Source organism: Oncorhynchus mykiss, chromosome 19, assembly GCF_057628025.1.
Source record: "Oncorhynchus mykiss isolate SJ-2025 chromosome 19, ASM5762802v1, whole genome shotgun sequence".
NCBI classification, from domain to species: Eukaryota; Metazoa; Chordata; class Actinopteri; order Salmoniformes; family Salmonidae; genus Oncorhynchus; species Oncorhynchus mykiss.
Genome location: NC_143040.1, coordinates 3,032,501 through 3,052,500, shown reverse-complemented (window position 1 = coordinate 3,052,500; position 20,000 = coordinate 3,032,501). Strand labels below are relative to the sequence as shown.

General features: G+C 45.7%; 1 protein-coding gene across 1 annotated transcript in view; it reads left to right on the top strand.

The window, feature by feature from the left end:
• LOC110515606 (uncharacterized) overlaps positions 1-20,000 on the top strand; it is a 180,892-nt gene that overhangs the window by 12,316 nt on the left and 148,576 nt on the right. The window contains exons 5-13 of the mRNA XM_090211797.1: positions 76-174; positions 948-1,034; positions 1,701-1,799; positions 8,063-8,161; positions 8,279-8,377; positions 8,642-8,740; positions 9,650-9,847; positions 16,124-16,321; positions 17,266-17,364. Coding sequence (XP_090067923.1) covers positions 76-174; positions 948-1,034; positions 1,701-1,799; positions 8,063-8,161; positions 8,279-8,377; positions 8,642-8,740; positions 9,650-9,847; positions 16,124-16,321; positions 17,266-17,364 — 1,077 coding nt within the window. The remainder of the gene's footprint in view (positions 1-75; positions 175-947; positions 1,035-1,700; positions 1,800-8,062; positions 8,162-8,278; positions 8,378-8,641; positions 8,741-9,649; positions 9,848-16,123; positions 16,322-17,265; positions 17,365-20,000) is intronic.

The following is a 20,000-nucleotide window of genomic DNA, read 5'->3' as shown; positions in this document are numbered from 1 at the left end:
ATGTGTGTGTGTGTGTGCATGTGTGTGTGTGTGTGTGTGTGTGTGTGTGTGTGTGTCTGTGTGTGTGTTCTCCAGAATGGCTTCACTCCTCTCTACATGGCAGCCCAGGAGAACCACCTGGAGGTGGTCAGATACCTGCTGGAGAATGGAGGCAACCAGAGCGCTGCTACTGAGGTCTGTGTGTGTGGGTGTGTGTGTGGGTGTATAGGTGTATAGCTGTGTGTGGGTGTATAGGTGTGTGCGTAGGTGTGTGTGTGTATAGGTGTGTGTGTGGGTGTATAGGTGTGTGTGTGTCAAGATTTGTGAATTTAGATTTATTTATTTGGAAATCTTTGTGTTTCTGTCTGTTTAACTCTCTCTCCCCCTCTCCTCTCCTCTCCTCTCCTCTCCTCTCCTCTCCTCTCCTCTCCTCTCCTCTCCTCTCCTCTCCTCTTCCCCTCTCCTCTCCTCTCCTCTCCTCTCCTCTCCTCTCCTCTCCTCTCCTCTTCTCCTCCTCTCCTCTTCTCCTCCTCTCCTCCCTCTTCTCCCCTCTCCTCTTCTCTCCCCTCCTCTCCTCTCCTCTCCTCTCTCTCACCCTCTCCTCTCCTCTCCTCTCCTCTCCTCCTCCTCTCCTCTCTCTCACCCTCTCCTCTCCTCTCCTCTCTCCCCTCTCCTCCTCTCCTCTCCTCTCCTCTCCTCTCCTCTCTCTTCTTCTCTCTCCTCTCCTCTCCTCTCTCTCTCCTCCTCCTTCTCTCCTCTCCTCTCCTCTCCTCTTCTCTCCTCTCCTCTCCTCTCCTCTCCTCTCCTCTCCCCCTCTCCTCTCTCCTCCTCTCCTCCCTCCTCTCCTCTCCTCTCCTCTCCTCCTCTCCTCCTCCTCTCCTCTCCTCCCTCTCCTCCTCCTCTCTCTCCTCTCCTCTCCTCTCCTCTCCTCTCCTCTTCTCTCCTCTCCTCCTCTCCTCCTCCTGTAGGATGGGTTCACCCCCCTGGCCATAGCCTTGCAGCAGTGTCATAACCAGGTGGTTTCTCTCCTCCTGGAACATGACACCAAGGGCAAGGTAATTATATTATTATTTAACCTTTAACCTTAAACCTTTATTTTTATTTAACCAGGTAAGTCAGTTCAGAACAAATTCTTATTTACAATGACGGCCTACCCCGGCCAAACCCAGACGACGCTAGGCCAGTTGACTACTTTGACTACTTAACTAGTTGACTAGGTGGCTAGTGACTAGTTGACTAGGTGACTAGGTGACTAGTTGACTAGGTGACTAGGTGACTAGTTGACTAGGTGACTAGTTGACTAGTTGCTAGGTGACTAGTGACTAGGTGACTAGGTGACTAGGTGACTAGTTGACTAGTTGACTAGGTGACTAGGTGACTAGTTGACTAGGTGACTAGGTGACTAGGTGACTAGTTGACTAGTTGACTAGGTGACTAGGGGACTAGTTGACTAGGTGACTAGGTGACTAGTTGACTAGTTGACTAGGTGACTTGTTGACAAGTTGACTAGGTGACTAGTTGACTAGGTGAATCAGGTCTACAACAACATGGTGAACTGTCTCGGGCTCACCGAGGAGGAGGGTTGAGAAGCTCCATCTTTAAGGGTCCACAATGGAAAAATGAGTCATTGACTTTATTGTGTCATCCTATACAAGTTGTTCAAGTGTCTGGACTGTCTGTTGAGAATCTATTCAATCATCCAATCAAATGTATCCATTCAGGTGCGGCTGCCTGCCCTGCACATCGCTGCCCGGAAGGATGACACCAAGGCAGCTGCCCTGCTGCTGCAGAATGACCACAACGCTGATGTTCAGAGCAAGGTACCCCGAGGATGGAGGAGAGGAGAGGAGGGGGGTGGGAGGGAGGGAGGTAGGGGGATAGGGGGAGGAGAGGGAGGGAGGTAGGGGGAGGGGATGGAGGTAGGGGGAGGGGGATGGAGGGAGGGAGGGAGGGGATGGAGGGAGGGAGGGAGGGGATGGAGGGAGGGAGGGAGGGGATGGAAGGAGGGGGATGCGATGGAGGTAGGGGGAGGGGGATGGAGGGAGGGAGGGAGGGAGGTAGGGAGGGGGGTAGGGGAGGAGAGGGAGGGAGGTAGGGGGAGGGGATGGAGGTAGGGGGAGGGGGATGGAGGGAGGGAGGGAGGGGATGGAGGGAGGGAGGGAGGGGATGGAAGGAGGGGGATGCGATGGAGGTAGGGGGAGGGGGATGGAGGGAGGGAGGGAGGGAGGTAGGGGGATGCGATGGAGGTAGGGGGAGGGGGATGGAGGGAGGGAGGGAGGGAGGTAGGGGGAGGGGATGGAGGTAGGGGGAGGGGGATGGAGGGAGGTAGGGGGATGCGATGGAGGTAGGGGGAGGGGGATGGAGGGAGGGAGGGAGGGAGGTAGGGGGAGTGGGAGGGAGGTAGGGGGATGGAGGGAGGGAAGGAGGGGATGAAAGGAGGGAGGTAGGGGGAGTGGGAGGGAGGGAGGTAGGGGGATGCGATGGAGGTAGGGGGATGGATGGAGGGAGGGAGGGAGGGAGGTAGGGGGAGGGGATGGAGGTAGGGGGAGGGGGATGGAGGGAGGTAGGGGGATGCGATGGAGGTAGGGGAGGGGGATGGAGGGAGGGAGGGAGGGAGGTAGGGGGAGTGGGAGGGAGGTAGGGGGATGGAGGGAGGGAGGGAGGGGATGAAAGGAGGGAGGTAGGGGGAGTGGGAGGGAGGGAGGTAGGGGGATGCGATGGAGGTAGGGGGATGGATGGAGGGAGGGAGGGAGGGGATGGAAGGAAGGAGGGAGGTAGGGAGAGTGGGAGGGAGGGAGGTAGGGATGTAGGGGGAGAAGAGGGAGGGAGGGAGGATGGGGGAAGAGAGGGGAGGAGGGAGGATGGGGGAAGAGAGGGGAGGAGGGAGGATGGGGGAAGAGAGGGGAGGAGGGAGGATGGGGGAGAGAGGGGGAGGAGAGAGGATGGGGAAGAGAGGGGAGGAGGGGAGGATGGGGAAGAGAGGGGGAGGAGAGAGGATGGTAGAATAGAGGGAGTAGGGAGGATGGGGGAAGAGAGGGGAGGAGGGAGGATGGGGGAAGAGAGGGGAGGAGGGAGGATGGGGAAGAGAGGGGGAGGAGGGAGGATGGTAGAATAGAGGGGAGTAGGGAGGATGGGGGAAGAGGGCTGAGGGAGGATGGGGGAAGAGAGGGGAGGAGGGAGGATGGGAAGAGAGGGGAGGAGGGAGGAGGGGGAAGAGAGGGGAGGAGGGAGGATGGGGAAGAGAGGGGGAGGAGGGAGGATGGTAGAATAGAGGGAGGTAGGGAGGATGAGGGGAAGAGAGGGGAGGAGGGAGGATGGGGGAAGAGAGGGGAGGAGGGAGGATGGAGAAGAGAGGGGAGGAGGGGATGGATCTTTGGGGGAGAGAGGGAGGAGGGAGGATGGGGGAAGAGAGGGGAGGAGGGAGGATGGGGGAAGAGAGGGGAGGAGGGAGGATGGGGGAGAGAGGGAGGAGGGAGGATGGGGAAGAGAGGGGAGGAGGGAGGATGGGGGAGAGAGGGGAGGAGGGAGGATGGAGAGAGAGGAGGATAAAAGAGGGAAGGTGGTGCTGTATGTTCTGAATAGCTGCGTTTTTCTGTTTCAAACTGTCTTTAAAAGTGATTCTGGTGCCTTATTTGTCATGTGACCTGTATGCAGATCATGACAGCATTCTGTGTGGAGGGTTTGGTGTGATGTCATCTTGTCTTAATGCCCTGTTCCCTGTGTAACAACCAAACTACTCTCCTCCTCCTCCTCCTCCTCCTCCTCCTCCCCTCTCTTATCTCTTCTCATTTCTCACACCCTCCTCCTCCTCCTCTCCTCCTCCTCCCCCTCCCCTCCTCTCCTCTCCTCTCCTCTCCTCTCCTCTCCTCTCCTCTCTCCTCCTCTCCTCTCCTCTCATCTCCTCTCCTCTCCTCTCCTCGCTCTACGGCGTTATCAGATGATGGTTAACCGAACTACAGAGGTATACATGTTTATTCTACCCATCCCCTCCTCTCCTCCCCTCTTCCTTCTTCACCTCCATCTAGCTCTGCTCTGTAGTTCCTGTGTTGACATCAGACCTGTGTTAAAATACTGCATGATGGACTCTGACATGCTCTACTCTACATCTAGCATCTGGTGTCTGTCTGTCTGTCTGTCTGTCTGTCTGTCTGTCTGTCTGTCTGTCTGTCTGTCTGTCTGTCTGCCTGCCTGTCTGCCTGCCTGTTGGATACGAGTGTTTCACTCTACCAGTAAATAGACGAGTTGTAACAGCCTCCTGGTCCTGAGCATGTCTGTCTGTCTCTCTGTCTCTCTCTCTGTCTGTCTGTCTGTGTTAACATCTCTCCTGCCTGTCTGAATGTTTCAACTTTATTCCTTGTTTTACACCTTGTCAGAGTGTTTATTTGGTGTTGAAGTCTTTGTTTCCAAGGAAATAACATGTTCCCCCATGAAACGGAGAGCCTTTGTTGTCGTTGTATCTGTGCTTTCGTGTATGTTACTGTTCTATCTTAAATAGCCAGCGTTTCTTTTACGTCAGGAACTAACGGCCCCAAAAAATGAACGTCACCTAATTGACGAAACACAACATGTGAACTCACTCACTAAATCTTACAGGGCTCCATCACCTTTCTGCAATACCTTTCTTACCTGTGTAGTTTTGTCATAGAGTGCCTCTCAAATGGCACCCTATGCCCTATACTGTATAGTGCACTGTGGGACCTGGTCAACAGTAGTGCGCTACACAGGGAATAGGGTGCCATTTGGTCACATTGTCTGCCTTGCAGTACGGTTGGAGACATTATAATATGATGATAATATTTAAATATATTATATTAATTATGGTTGGATATACATTTATTATAATCTGATGATAATATGTATATATATTATATTAGTATGGTTGGTTATATTATATTCTAATGATAGTATTAATATATTATATTAGTATGGTTGGATATATTATAATCTAATGATAGTATTAATATATTATATTAGTATGGTTGGATATATTATAATCTGATGATAGCATTAATATATATTGTATAAGTATGGTTGGTTAACTATGTTTCTTAATCGCCCCATGTCTCCCAGAATGGGAAGGTAAGAGGATCATATCTAACTCCGTCATATCGCTGCTTTCACATATCAAAATGTTTTTGTTTATATTTCCCATCTATAAATGTCTGTCCCGTCTGTGTCACAGAGCTCTGTAGTGGCTAGTCGCTGACTGTTCTTTATTCTTTATTCTACTTCTTTATTATCATTTATTGTTATTATTTATTATTATTTATTTATTATTATTTCTATGTAGGTTTAATGTAGTGTTATATACTTAATGTAGTGTTATATACTTAATGTAGTGTTATAGGGTTAATGTAGTGTTATAGCCTTAATGTAGTGTTATAGAGTTGATGTAGTGTTATAGACTTAATGTAGTGTTATAGCCTTAATGTAGTGTTATAGCCTTAATGTAGTGTTATAGGGTTAATGTAGTGTTATAGACTTAATGTAGTGTTATAGACTTAATGTAGTGTTATAGTCTTAATGTAGTGTTATAGACTTAATGTAGTGTTATAGGGTTAATGTAGTGTTATAGCTTTAATGTAGTGTTATAGGGTTAATGTAGTGTTATAGGGTTAATGTAGTTTTATAGACTTAATGTAGTGTTATAGACTTAATGTAGTGTTATAGGGTTAATGTAGTGTTATAGACTTAATGTAGTGTTATAGCCTTAATGTAGTGTTATAGGGTTAATGTAGTGTTATAGACTTAATGTAGTGTTATAGGGTTAATGTAGTGTTATAGACTTAATGTAGTGTTATAGACTTAATGTAGTGTTATAGGGTTAATGTAGTGTTATAGACTTAATGTAGTGTTATAGAGTTGATGTAGTGTTATAGGCTTAATGTAGTGTTATAGGGTTAATGTAGTGTTATAGACTTAATGTACTGTTATAGCCTTAATGTAGTGTTATAGCCTTAATGTAGTGTTATAGGGTTAATGTAGTGTTATAGACTTAATGTAGTGTTATAGACTTAATGTAGTGTTATAGTCTTAATGTAGTGTTATAGACTTAATGTAGTGTTATAGGGTTAATGTAGTGTTATAGCTTTAATGTAGTGTTATAGGGTTAATGTAGTGTTATAGGGTTAATGTAGTTTTATAGACTTAATGTAGTGTTATAGACTTAATGTAGTGTTATAGGGTTAATGTAGTGTTATAGACTTAATGTAGTGTTATAGCCTTAATGTAGTGTTATAGGGTTAATGTAGTGTTATAGACTTAATGTAGTGTTATAGGGTTAATGTAGTGTTATAGACTTAATGTAGTGTTATAGACTTAATGTAGTGTTATAGGGTTAATGTAGTGTTATAGACTTAATGTAGTGTTATAGAGTTGATGTAGTGTTATAGGCTTAATGTAGTGTTATAGGGTTAATGTAGTGTTATAGACTTAATGTACTGTTATAGACTTAATGTAGTGTTATAGCTAAATGTAGTGTTATAGACTTAATTAAGTGTTATAGTCTTAATGTAGTGTTATAGGGTTAATGTAGTGTTATAGGGTTAATGTAGTTTTATAGACTTAATGTAGTGTTATAGACTTAATGTAGTGTTATAGGGTTAATGTAGTGTTATAGACTTAATGTAGTGTTATAGCCTTAATGTAGTGTTATAGGGTTAATGTAGTGTTATAGACTTAATGTAGTGTTATAGGGTTAATGTAGTGTTATAGCCTTAATGTAGTGTTATAGGGTTAATGTAGTGTTATAGGGTTAATTTAGTGTTATAGAGTTAATGTAGTGTTATAGCCTTAATGTAGTGTTATAGGGTTAATGTAGTGTTATAGGGTTAATTTAGTGTTATAGGGTTCATGTAGTGTTATAGGGTTAATGTAGTGTTATAGGGTTAATGTAGTGTTATAGACTTAATGTAGTGTTATAGACTGTGTTAGGTCTACCTTTGGCTCTCTTAGTTTTTCTGTTCAGATATGATAGATTATTTGTTTCGCATGATTATTGTCTTCATCCCGCTGCCCAAATGGCACCCTATTCCCTACGTAGTGCACTACTTTAGAACAGAGCCCTATGGCACCCTATTCCCTATATAGTGCACTACTTTAGACCAGAACCCTATGGCACCCTATTCCCTATATAGTGCACTACTTTAGAACAGAGCCCTATGGCACCCTATTCCCTATATAGTGCACTACTTTAGACCAAAGCCATATGGCACCCTATTCCCTATATAGTGCACTACTTTAGACCAAAGCCCTATGGCACCCTATTCCCTATATATAGTGCACTACTTTAGACCAGAGTCTCATGGCAATACTATACAGGGCCCACAGAGTGTAGTCTGTACTGTATCATGTACTGACCAGGGGCCACAGGGTGTAGTCTGTACTGTATCATGTACTGACCAGGGGCCACAGGGTGTAGTCTGTACTGTATCATGTACTGACCAGGAGCCACAGGGTGGAGTCTGTACTGTTCTGATTCATTAGCTTTCTCTTTCCTCCCTTTTCTTGATTTTATTTCCTCATCTCTCTTTTTCTCCGGTAGCGATGCATCATGGGAATGCTGCATGAACTAAGAGTCTGTCTTTCTTCTGTTGGGATCTGAAGTTGAACTGAATCTCATCTGTCTTTCTACTCTCTTTCGTTTTCTTTCCCTCCTCATCCCTCTCTTTATCTCTTGGTACACTCTTTTCTCTCTCTCTCTCTCTCTCTCTCTCTCTCTCTCTCTCTCTCCCCTCTCTCTCTTTCTCTCTCTCTCTCTTTCTCTCTCTCTCTCACCCTCTCTCTCTCTCTCTCTGTCTCTCTCTCTCTCTTTCTCTCTCTCTCTCTCTCTATCTCTCTCTCTCTCTCTCTCTCTCTCTCTCTCTCTCTCACTCCCTCTTTCGCTCTCTCTCTCTCTCTCTCTCTCCCTCTTTCGCTCTCTCTCTCTCCCTCTTTCGCTCTCTCTCTCTCTCTCTCTCTCTCTCCCTCTTTCGCTCTCTCTCTCTCTCTCTCTCTCCCCCTCTCTCCCTCTATTTCACATTCTCCCTCCCCTCCCCCATATACAACTCCTCCCTCTTCTCTCTCTCTCTCCTCCCCCTAACAGAGTGGGTTTACCCCCCTGCACATCGCCGCTCACTATGGCAACGTGAATGTCTCCACCCTCCTGCTCAACCGAGGGGCCGCCATAGACTTCACCGCCAGGGTAGGACACTGTGAAGACTGGTTCTACTGTCATTACTTCTTCCCCTCCTCCCCTTCTTAATGAGTGTTATTATATGACACTGTGTGTGTGTGTGTGTGTGTGTGTGTGTGTCCATAGAATGGGATTACTCCTCTCCATGTGGCCTCTAAGAGAGGGAACACCAACATGGTAGCTCTACTGCTGGATAGAGGAGCTCAGATAGATGCCAAGACCAGGGTGAGTACTACACACACACACTCTCTCTCTCTCTCTGTCTCTCTCTGTCTCTCTCTCTCTCTCTGTCTCTCTCTCTCTGTCTCTCTCTCTCTCTGTCTCTCTCTCTCTGTCTCTCTCTCTCTCCACCTACTAATGTATTACATGTTTCATTCCTCTGGCTTCACCTGCTGTTGGACACTTTCTTGTCTGGAATAGGGATACTTATGCGTGTGTGTGTGTGTGTGTGTGTGTGTGTGTGTGTGTGTGTGTGTGTGTGTCTCTCAGGACGGCCTCACTCCTCTACATTGTGCAGCGCGGAGTGGACATGACCCCGCCATAGAACTGCTGCTGGAGAGAGGAGCACCCATACTGGCTAGGACCAAGGTACACACACACACACACACACCAAATACACACCACAAACACTCACACATACATACATACAGTATATACAAACAAATACACACACACACACACACCAAATACACACACACACTCACACCAAATACACACCACACACACACACACCAAATACACACACACACACACACACACACACCAAATACACACACACACTCACACCAAATACACCACACACACACACACACACCAAATACACACCACAAACACTCACACATACATACATACAGTATATACAAACAAATACACACACACATACACACCAAATACACACCACACACACACACACACACACACGCCAAATACACATCACAAACACTCACACATACATACATACAGTATATACAAACAAATACACACACACACACACACAAAACACATGCACACACACACACACACACACACACACACACACACACACACACACACACACACACACACACACACACACACGTTATTTCATATGATTTTGATTAGATTTATTTTGTCATGCGTTATGACACTGTTATGGAGTCAGGAAGTAAACTGTTACAGTACGGAGTCACAGAAATTTAACAATAATGATATTATCTCTCTCTCCCTCTGTCCCTCCTTCCCTCTCTCTCTCTCTCTCCCTATCTCCCCTCCCTCCCTCCCTCCCTCCCTCCCTCCCTCCCTCCCTCCCTCCCTCCCTCCCTCCCCCCTCTCCCCCTCTCCCCCTCCTCTCCTCCCCTATCTCCCCCTCTCTCTCCCCTCCCTCTCCCCCTCTCTCCTCTCCCCCTCCCTCTCTCCCATCCCTCTCCCCTCCCTCTCCCTCACCCTCCCTCTCCCCCTCTCTCCTCTTCCCTTTCCCTCTCTCCCCCTCCCTCCCCCTATCTCCCCTCCCCACTATAGAACGGTCTCTCCCCCCTCCACATGTCGGCCCAGGGAGACCACGTGGAGTGCGTCAAACACCTGCTGCAGCACAAGGCGCCTGTTGATGATGTCACCCTGGACTACCTGACAGCGCTTCATGTCGCCGCCCACTGTGGTCACTACCGAGTCACCAAGCTGCTGCTGGACAAGAGGGCCAACCCCAACGTTAGGGCTCTGGTACGGATCTAATACACACACACACTGGTACAGACCTAATACACACACACACTGGTACAGACCTAATACACACACACACACTGGTACAGACCTAATACACACACACACACTGGTACAGACCTAATACACACACACACACTGGTACAGACCTAATACACACACACACACTGGTACAGACCTAATACACACACACACACTGGTACAGACCTAATACACACACACACACTGGTACAGACCTAATACACACACACACACACTGGTACAGACCTAATACACACACACACACTGGTACAGACCTAATACACACACACACACACACACACACACACACTGGTACAGACCTAATACACACACACACACACACACACACACACACACACACTGGTACAGACCTAATACACACACACACACACACACACACACACACACTGGTACGGATCTAATACACACACACACACACTGGTACAGACCTAATACACACACACACACACACTGGTACAGACCAACGTTAGGGCTCTGGTACGGATCTAATACACACACACACTGGTACAGACCTAATACACACACACACACACACACACACACACACACACACTCACACTGGTTAAAACCTAATACACACACACACAGACAGAGAAAGTCACTGGTACAGATCTAATACAACAGCTAGGTTGTTTGAATGTTTCCCCCCCAACGTTGCTGTGTGTTGTGTTTCTGTGTGTTGTGTTTCTGTGTGTTGTGTTGCCGTGTGTTGTGTTTCTGTGTGTTGTGATTCTGTGTGTTGTGTTTCTGTGTGTTGTGATTCTGTGTGTTGTGATTCTGTGTGTTGTGTTTCTGTGTGTTGTGACTCTGTGTGTTGTGTTTCTGTGTGTTGTGTTTCTGTGTGTTGTGATTCTGTGTGTTGTGACTCTGTGTGTTGTGATTCTGTGTGTTGTGTTTCTGTGTGTTGTGACTCTGTGTGTTGTGACTCTGTGTGTTGTGACTCTGTGTGTTGTGTTTCTGTGTGTTGTGATTCTGTGTGTTGTGTTTCTGTGTGTTGTGTTTCTTTGTGTTGTGTTGCTGTGTGTTGTGTTTCTGTGTGTTGTGTTGCTGTGTGTTGTGTTTCTGTGTGTTGTGTTTCTGTGTGTTGTGTTTCTGTGTGTTGTGTTTCTGTGTGTTGTGTTTCTGTGTGTTGTGTTTCTGTGTGTTGTGATTCTGTGTGTTGTGATTCTGTGTGTTGTGTTTCTGTGTGTTGTGTTTCTGTGTGTTGTTTTTCTGTGTGTTGTGATTCTGTGTGTTGTGTTTCTGTGTGTTGTGTTTCTGTGTGTTGTGTTTCTGTGTGTTGTGTTTCTGTGTGTTGTGTTTCTGTGTGTTGTGATTCTGTGTGTTGTGATTCTGTGTGTTGTGTTTCTGTGTGTTGTGTTTCTGTGTGTTGTTTTTCTGTGTGTTGTGTTTCTGTGTGTTGTGTTTCTGTGTGTTGTGTTTCTGTGTGTTGTGATTCTGTGTGTTGTGTTTCTGTGTGTTGTGTTTCTGTGTGTTGTGTTTCTGTGTGTTGTGATTCTGTGTGTTGTGACTCTGTGTGTTGTGTTTCTGTGTGTTGTGATTCTGTGTGTTGTGTTTCTGTGTGTTGTGTTTCTGTGTGTTGTGTTTCTGTGTGTTGTGTTTCTGTGTGTTGTGATTCTGTGTGTTGTGTTTCTTTGTGTTGTGTTGCTGTGTGTTGTGTTTATGTGTGTTGTGTTGCTGTGTGTTGTGTTTCTGTGTGTTGTGTTTCTGTGTGTTGTGTTTCTGTGTGTTGTGATTCTGTGTGTTGTGTTTCTGTGTGTTGTGTTTCTGTGTGTTGTGTTTCTGTGTGTTGTGTTTCTGTGTGTTGTGATTCTGTGTGTTGTGATTCTGTGTGTTGTGTTTCTGTGTGTTGTGTTTCTGTGTGTTGTGTTTCTGTGTGTTGTGATTCTGTGTGTTGTGATTCTGTGTGTTGTGTTTCTGTGTGTTGTGTTTCTGTGTGTTGTGATTCTGTGTGTTGTGATTCTGTGTGTTGTGATTCTGTGTGTTGTGATTCTGTGTGTTGTGTTTCTGTGTGTTGTGATTCTGTGTGTTGTGTTTCTGTGTGTTGTGATTCTGTATGTTGCGTTTCTGTGTGTTGTGATTCTGTGTGTTGTGTTTCTGTGTGTTGTGATTCTGTGTGTTGTGTTTCTGTGTGTTGTGATTCTGTGTGTTGTGATTCTGTGTGTTGTGATTCTGTGTGTTGTGATTCTGTGTGTTGTGATTCTGTGTGTTGTGTTGCCGTGTGTTGTGTTTCTGTGTGTTGTGTTGCCGTGTGTTGTGTTTCTGTGTGTTGTGTTTCTGTGTGTTGTGTTTCTGTGTGTTGTGATTCTGTGTGTTGTGTTTCTGTGTGTTGTGTTTCTGTGTGTTGTGTTTCTGTGTGTTGTGTTTCTGTGTGTTGTGTTTCTGTGTGTTGTGTTTCTGTGTGTTGTGTTTCTGTGTGTTGTGTTTCTGTGTGTTGTGTTGCCGTGTGTTGTGTTTCTGTGTGTTGTGATTCTGTGTGTTGTGTTTCTGTGTGTTGTGTTTCTGTGTGTTGTGTTTCTGTGTGTTGTGTTTCTGTGTGTTGTGTTGCCGTGTGTTATGTTTCTGTGTGTTATGTTTCTGTGTGTTGTGTTTCTGTGTGTTGTGATTCTGTGTGTTGCGTTTCTGTGTGTTGTGTTTCTGTGTGTTGTGACTCTGTGTGTTGTGTTTCTGTGTGTTGTGATTCTGTGTGTTGTGTTTCTGTGTGTTGTGTTTCTGTGTGTTGTGTTTCTGTGCGTTGTGTTTCTGTGTGTTGTGTTTCTGTGTGTTGTGATTCTGTGTGTTGTGTTTCTGTGTGTTGTGTTGCTGTGTGTTGTGTTTCTGTGTGTTGTGTTGCTGTGTGTTGTGTTTCTGTGTGTTGTGTTTCTGTGTGTTGTGTTTCTGTGTGTTGTGTTTCTGTGTGTTGTGACTCTGTGTGTTGTGTTTCTGTGTGTTGTGACTCTGTGTGTTGTGTTTCTGTGTGTTGTGACTCTGTGTGTTGTGATTCTGTGTGTTGTGATTCTGTGTGTTGTGTTTCTGTGTGTTGTGATTCTGTGTTTTGCGTTTCTGTGTGTTGTGTTTCTGTGTGTTGTGTTTCTGTGTGTTGTGATTCTGTGTGTTGTGTTTCTGTGTGTTGTGATTCTGTGTGTTGTGACTCTGTGTGTTGTGATTCTGTGTGTTGTGATTCTGTGTGTTGTGTTTCTGTGTGTTGTGATTCTGTGTGTTGTGACTCTGTGTGTTGTGACTCTGTGTGTTGTGATTCTGTGTGTTGTGTTTCTGTGTGTTGTGTTTCTGTGTGTTGTGATTCTGTGTGTTGTGACTCTGTGTGTTGTGACTCTGTGTGTTGTGATTCTGTGTGTTGTGTTTCTGTGTGTTGTGTTTCTGTGTGTTGTGTTTCTGTGTGTTGTGTTTCTGTGTGTTGTGTTTCTGTGTGTTGTGTTTCTGTGTGTTGTGATTCTGTGTGTTGTGATTCTGTGTGTTGTGTTTCTGTGTGTTGTGTTTCTGTGTGTTGTTTTTCTGTGTGTTGTGATTCTGTGTGTTGTGTTTCTGTGTGTTGTGTTTCTGTGTGTTGTGTTTCTGTGTGTTGTGTTTCTGTGTGTTGTGTTTCTGTGTGTTGTGATTCTGTGTGTTGTGATTCTGTGTGTTGTGTTTCTGTGTGTTGTGTTTCTGTGTGTTGTTTTTCTGTGTGTTGTGTTTCTGTGTGTTGTGTTTCTGTGTGTTGTGTTTCTGTGTGTTGTGATTCTGTGTGTTGTGTTTCTGTGTGTTGTGTTTCTGTGTGTTGTGTTTCTGTGTGTTGTGATTCTGTGTGTTGTGACTCTGTGTGTTGTGTTTCTGTGTGTTGTGATTCTGTGTGTTGTGTTTCTGTGTGTTGTGTTTCTGTGTGTTGTGTTTCTGTGTGTTGTGTTTCTGTGTGTTGTGATTCTGTGTGTTGTGTTTCTTTGTGTTGTGTTGCTGTGTGTTGTGTTTATGTGTGTTGTGTTGCTGTGTGTTGTGTTTCTGTGTGTTGTGTTTCTGTGTGTTGTGTTTCTGTGTGTTGTGATTCTGTGTGTTGTGTTTCTGTGTGTTGTGTTTCTGTGTGTTGTGTTTCTGTGTGTTGTGTTTCTGTGTGTTGTGATTCTGTGTGTTGTGATTCTGTGTGTTGTGTTTCTGTGTGTTGTGTTTCTGTGTGTTGTGTTTCTGTGTGTTGTGATTCTGTGTGTTGTGATTCTGTGTGTTGTGTTTCTGTGTGTTGTGTTTCTGTGTGTTGTGATTCTGTGTGTTGTGATTCTGTGTGTTGTGATTCTGTGTGTTGTGATTCTGTGTGTTGTGTTTCTGTGTGTTGTGATTCTGTGTGTTGTGTTTCTGTGTGTTGTGATTCTGTATGTTGCGTTTCTGTGTGTTGTGATTCTGTGTGTTGTGTTTCTGTGTGTTGTGATTCTGTGTGTTGTGTTTCTGTGTGTTGTGATTCTGTGTGTTGTGATTCTGTGTGTTGTGATTCTGTGTGTTGTGATTCTGTGTGTTGTGATTCTGTGTGTTGTGTTGCCGTGTGTTGTGTTTCTGTGTGTTGTGTTGCCGTGTGTTGTGTTTCTGTGTGTTGTGTTTCTGTGTGTTGTGTTTCTGTGTGTTGTGATTCTGTGTGTTGTGTTTCTGTGTGTTGTGTTTCTGTGTGTTGTGTTTCTGTGTGTTGTGTTTCTGTGTGTTGTGTTTCTGTGTGTTGTGTTTCTGTGTGTTGTGTTTCTGTGTGTTGTGTTTCTGTGTGTTGTGTTGCCGTGTGTTGTGTTTCTGTGTGTTGTGATTCTGTGTGTTGTGTTTCTGTGTGTTGTGTTTCTGTGTGTTGTGTTTCTGTGTGTTGTGTTTCTGTGTGTTGTGTTGCCGTGTGTTATGTTTCTGTGTGTTATGTTTCTGTGTGTTGTGTTTCTGTGTGTTGTGATTCTGTGTGTTGCGTTTCTGTGTGTTGTGTTTCTGTGTGTTGTGACTCTGTGTGTTGTGTTTCTGTGTGTTGTGATTCTGTGTGTTGTGTTTCTGTGTGTTGTGTTTCTGTGTGTTGTGTTTCTGTGCGTTGTGTTTCTGTGTGTTGTGTTTCTGTGTGTTGTGATTCTGTGTGTTGTGTTTCTGTGTGTTGTGTTGCTGTGTGTTGTGTTTCTGTGTGTTGTGTTGCTGTGTGTTGTGTTTCTGTGTGTTGTGTTTCTGTGTGTTGTGTTTCTGTGTGTTGTGTTTCTGTGTGTTGTGACTCTGTGTGTTGTGTTTCTGTGTGTTGTGACTCTGTGTGTTGTGTTTCTGTGTGTTGTGACTCTGTGTGTTGTGATTCTGTGTGTTGTGATTCTGTGTGTTGTGTTTCTGTGTGTTGTGATTCTGTGTGTTGCGTTTCTGTGTGTTGTGTTTCTGTGTGTTGTGTTTCTGTGTGTTGTGATTCTGTGTGTTGTGTTTCTGTGTGTTGTGATTCTGTGTGTTGTGACTCTGTGTGTTGTGATTCTGTGTGTTGTGATTCTGTGTGTTGTGTTTCTGTGTGTTGTGATTCTGTGTGTTGTGACTCTGTGTGTTGTGACTCTGTGTGTTGTGATTCTGTGTGTTGTGTTTCTGTGTGTTGTGTTTCTGTGTGTTGTGATTCTGTGTGTTGTGACTCTGTGTGTTGTGACTCTGTGTGTTGTGATTCTGTGTGTTGTGTTTCTGTGTGTTGTGTTTCTGTGTGTTGTGTTTCTGTGTGTTGTGTTTCTGTGTGTTGTGATTCTGTGTGTTGTGTTTCTGTGTGTTGTGACTCTGTGTGTTGTGATTATGTGTGTTGTGATTCTGTGTGTTGTGACTCTGTGTGTTGTGACTCTGTGTGTTGTGTTTCTGTGTGTTGTGTTTCTGTGTGTTGTGTTTCTGTGTGTTGTGACTCTGTGTGTTGTGATTCTGTGTGTTGTGTTTCTGTGTGTTGTGACTCTGTGTGTTGCGTTTCTGTGTGTTGTGATTCTGTGTGTTGTGTTTCTGTGTGTTATGTTTCTGTGTGTTGTGACTCTGTGTGTTGTGATTCTGTGTGTTGTGATTCTGTGTGTTGCGTTTCTGTGTGTTGTGACTCTGTGTGTTGTGATTCTGTGTGTTGTGTTTCTGTGTGTTGTGATTCTGTGTGTTGTGACTCTGTGTGTTGTGTTTCTGTGTGTTGTGACTCTGTGTGTTGTGTTTCTGTGTGTTGTGACTCTGTGTGTTGTGATTCTGTGTGTTGTGTTTCTGTGTGTTGTGTTTCTGTGTGTTGTGACTCTGTGTGTTGTGATTCTGTGTGTTGTGTTTCTGTGTGTCCAGAATGGCTTCACCCCGCTGCACATCGCCTGCAAGAAGAACCGCGTGAAGGTGATGGAGCTGCTGGTGAAATACGGAGCCTCCGTCCAGGCCGTCACGGAGTCTGGCCTGACCCCCGTCCACGTCTCAGCCTTTATGGGTCACCTCAACATGGTGCTGCTGCTGCTACAGAACGGGGCCTCGCCGGACGTCTGCAACATCGTCAGTACCGACACGATCAAATCACAACGTTATCGGTCCTTAACAGATGTTATTACGGGGGGTAGTGAAATGCCTGTGTTCCTAGCTCCAACAGTGCAGTAATATCTAACTTAATGCTTGTGTTTCTAGCTCCAATAGTGCAGTAATATCTAGTGAAATGCCTGTGTTTCTAGCTCCAATAGTGCAGTAATATCTAGTGAAATGCCTGTGTTTCTAGCTCCAATAGTGCAGTAATATCTAGCTTAATGCTTGTGTTTCTAGCTCCAATAGTGCAGTAGTATCTAACTAAATGCTTGTGTTTCTAGCTCCAACAGTGCAGTAATATCTAACTAAATGCTTGTGTCTCTAGCTCCAACAGTGCAGTAATATCTAGCTAAATGCTTGTGTCTCTTGCTCCAGAGTGCAGTAATATCTAACTAAATGCTGGTGTTCCTAGCTCCAATAGTGCAGTAGTATCTAACTAAATTGACTAAAATACAGTAGAATACAGTATGTAAATGATGAGTAAAGCAGTAATGTAAACATTATTAAAGTGACCAGTGATTCCATGTCTACAAATCGACACACCCACTTCCTGGGTTTTACAGTCAGTATTGACCAACCACAGCAGCTCTTTTAGCTGGTAGTGGGTGTGGGTGTGGTTGTGTTTGTATGTGTTCTAATGATGTGTGTTCTAATGATGTGTGTTCTAATGATGTGAGTTCTAATGATGTGTGTTCTAATGATGTGAGTTCTAATGATGTGTGTTCTAATGATGTGAGTTCTAATGATGTGAGTTCTAATGATGTGAGTTCTAATGATGTGAGTTCTAATGATGTGTGTTCTAATGATGTGAGTTCTAATGATGTGATTTCTAATGATGTGTGTTCTAATGATGTGTGTTCTAACGTGTGTGTGTGTGTGTGTGTGTGTGTGTGTGTGTGTGTGTGTGTGTGTGTGTGTAGCGTGGTGAGACAGCGTTACACATGGCGGCCCGTGCTGGTCAGATAGAGGTGGTTCGATGTCTCCTGAGGAACGGAGCTCTGGTCGACGCCATGGCAAGAGTGAGTCATTTAGTTTGTTGGGTGGGATTTCTACGTGCGAATGAGAGCCAATCGTAATACAGAGAGTTGTACACACAACTGGTAACAACTGGCCAGACAGACCAGTCACAGTAACAGCTGACCAGACAGACCAGTCACAGTAACAACTGGCCAGACCAGTCACAGTAACAACTGACCAGACCAGTCACAGTAACAACTGGCCAGACAGACCAGTCACAGTAACAACTGGCCAGACAGACCAGTCACAGTAACAACTGACCAGACAGACCAGTCACAGTAACAACTGACCAGACAGACCAGTCACAGTAACTACCAGCCAGACAGACCAGTCACAGTAACAACTGGCCAGACAGACCAGTGACAGTAACAACTGACCAGACAGACCAGTCACAGTAACAACTGGCTAGACAGACCAGTCACAGTAACAACTGACCAGACAGACCAGTCACAGTAACAACTGGCCAGACAGACCAGTCACAGTAACAACTGGCCAGACAGACCAGTCACAGTAACAACTGACCAGACAGACCAGTCACAGTAACAACTGACCAGACAGACCAGTCACAGTAACAACTGGCCAGACAGACCAGTCACAGTAACAACTGACCAGACAGACCAGTCACAGTAACAACTGACCAGACAGACCAGTCACAGTAACAACTGGCCAGACAGACCAGTCACAGTAACAGCTGACCAGACAGACCAGTCACAGTAACATCTGACCAGACAGACCAGTCACAGTAACAACTGGCCAGACAGACCAGTCACAGTAACAACTGGCCAGACAGACCAGTCACAGTAACAACTGGCCAGACAGACCAGTCACAGTAACAACTGGCCAGACAGACCAGTCACAGTAACAACCGGCCAGACAGACCAGTCACAGTAACAACTGGCCAGACAGAACAGTCACAGTAACAACTGGCCAGACAGAACAGTCACAGTAACAACTGGCCAGACAGACCAGTCACAGTAACAACTGACCAGACCAGTCACAGTAACAACTGACCAGACCAGTCACAGTAACAACTGATCAGACCAGTCACAGTAACAACTGGCCAGACAGACCAGTCACAGTAACAACTGGGCAGACAGACCAGTCACAGTAACAACTGGCCAGACAGACCAGACACAGTAACAACTGACCAGACAGACCAGTCACAGTAACAACTGGCCAGACAGACCAGTCACAGTAACAACTGACCAGACAGACCAGTCACAGTAACAACTGGCCAGACAGACCAGTCACAGTAACAACTGGCTAGACAGACCAGTCACAGTAACAACTGACCAGACAGACCAGTCACAGTAACAACTGGCCAGACAGACCAGTCACAGTAACAACTGGCCAGACAGACCAGTCACAGTAACAACTGACCAGACAGACCAGTCACAGTAACAACTGACCAGACAGACCAGTCACAGTAACAACTGACCAGACAGACCAGTCACAGTAACAACTGGCCAGACAGACCAGTCACAGTAACAACTGACCAGACAGACCAGTCACAGTACCAACTGACCAGACAGACCAGTCACAGTAACAACTGACCAGACAGACCAGTCACAGTAACAGCTGACCAGACAGACCAGTCACAGTAACATCTGACCAGACAGACCAGTCACAGTAACAACTGGCCAGACAGACCAGTCACAGTAACAACTGGCCAGACAGACCAGTCACAGTAACAACTGGCCAGACAGACCAGTCACAGTAACAACTGACCAGACCAGTCACAGTAACAACTGACCAGACCAGTCACAGTAACAGCTGACCAGACAGACCAGTCACAGTAACAACTGACCAGACAGACCAGTCACAGTAACAACTGACCAGACAGACCAGTCACAGTAACAACTGACCAGACAGACCAGTCACAGTAACAACTGGCCAGACAGACCAGTCACAGTAACAACTGACCAGACAGACCAGTCACAGTAACAACTGATCAGACCAGTCACAGTAACAACTGGCCAGACAGACCAGTCACAGTAACAACTGGGCAGACAGACCAGTCACAGTAACAACTGGCCAGACAGACCAGACACAGTAACAACTGACCAGACAGACCAGTCACAGTAACAACTGGCATAGACAGACCAGTCACAGTAACAACCGGCCAGACAGACCAGTCACAGTAACAACTGACCAGACCAGGCACAGTAACAACTGGCCAGACAGAACAGTCACAGTAACAACTGGCCAGACAGAACAGTCACAGTAACAACTGGCCAGACAGACCAGTCACAGTAACAACTGACCAGACCAGTCACAGTAACAACTGATCAGACCAGTCACAGTAACAACTGATCAGACCAGTCACAGTAACAACTGACCAGACAGACCAGTCACAGTAACAACTGGCATAGACAGACCAGTCACAGTAACAACCGGCCAGACAGACCAGTCACAGTAACAACTGACCAGACCAGGCACAGTAACAACTGGCCAGACAGAACAGTCACAGTAACAACTGGCCAGACAGACCAGTCACAGTAACAACTGACCAGACCAGGTACAGTAACAACTGGCCAGACAGAACAGTCACAGTAACAACTGGCCAGACAGACCAGTCACAGTAACAACTGGCCAGACAGACCAGTCACAGTAACAACTGGCCAGACAGACCAGTCAC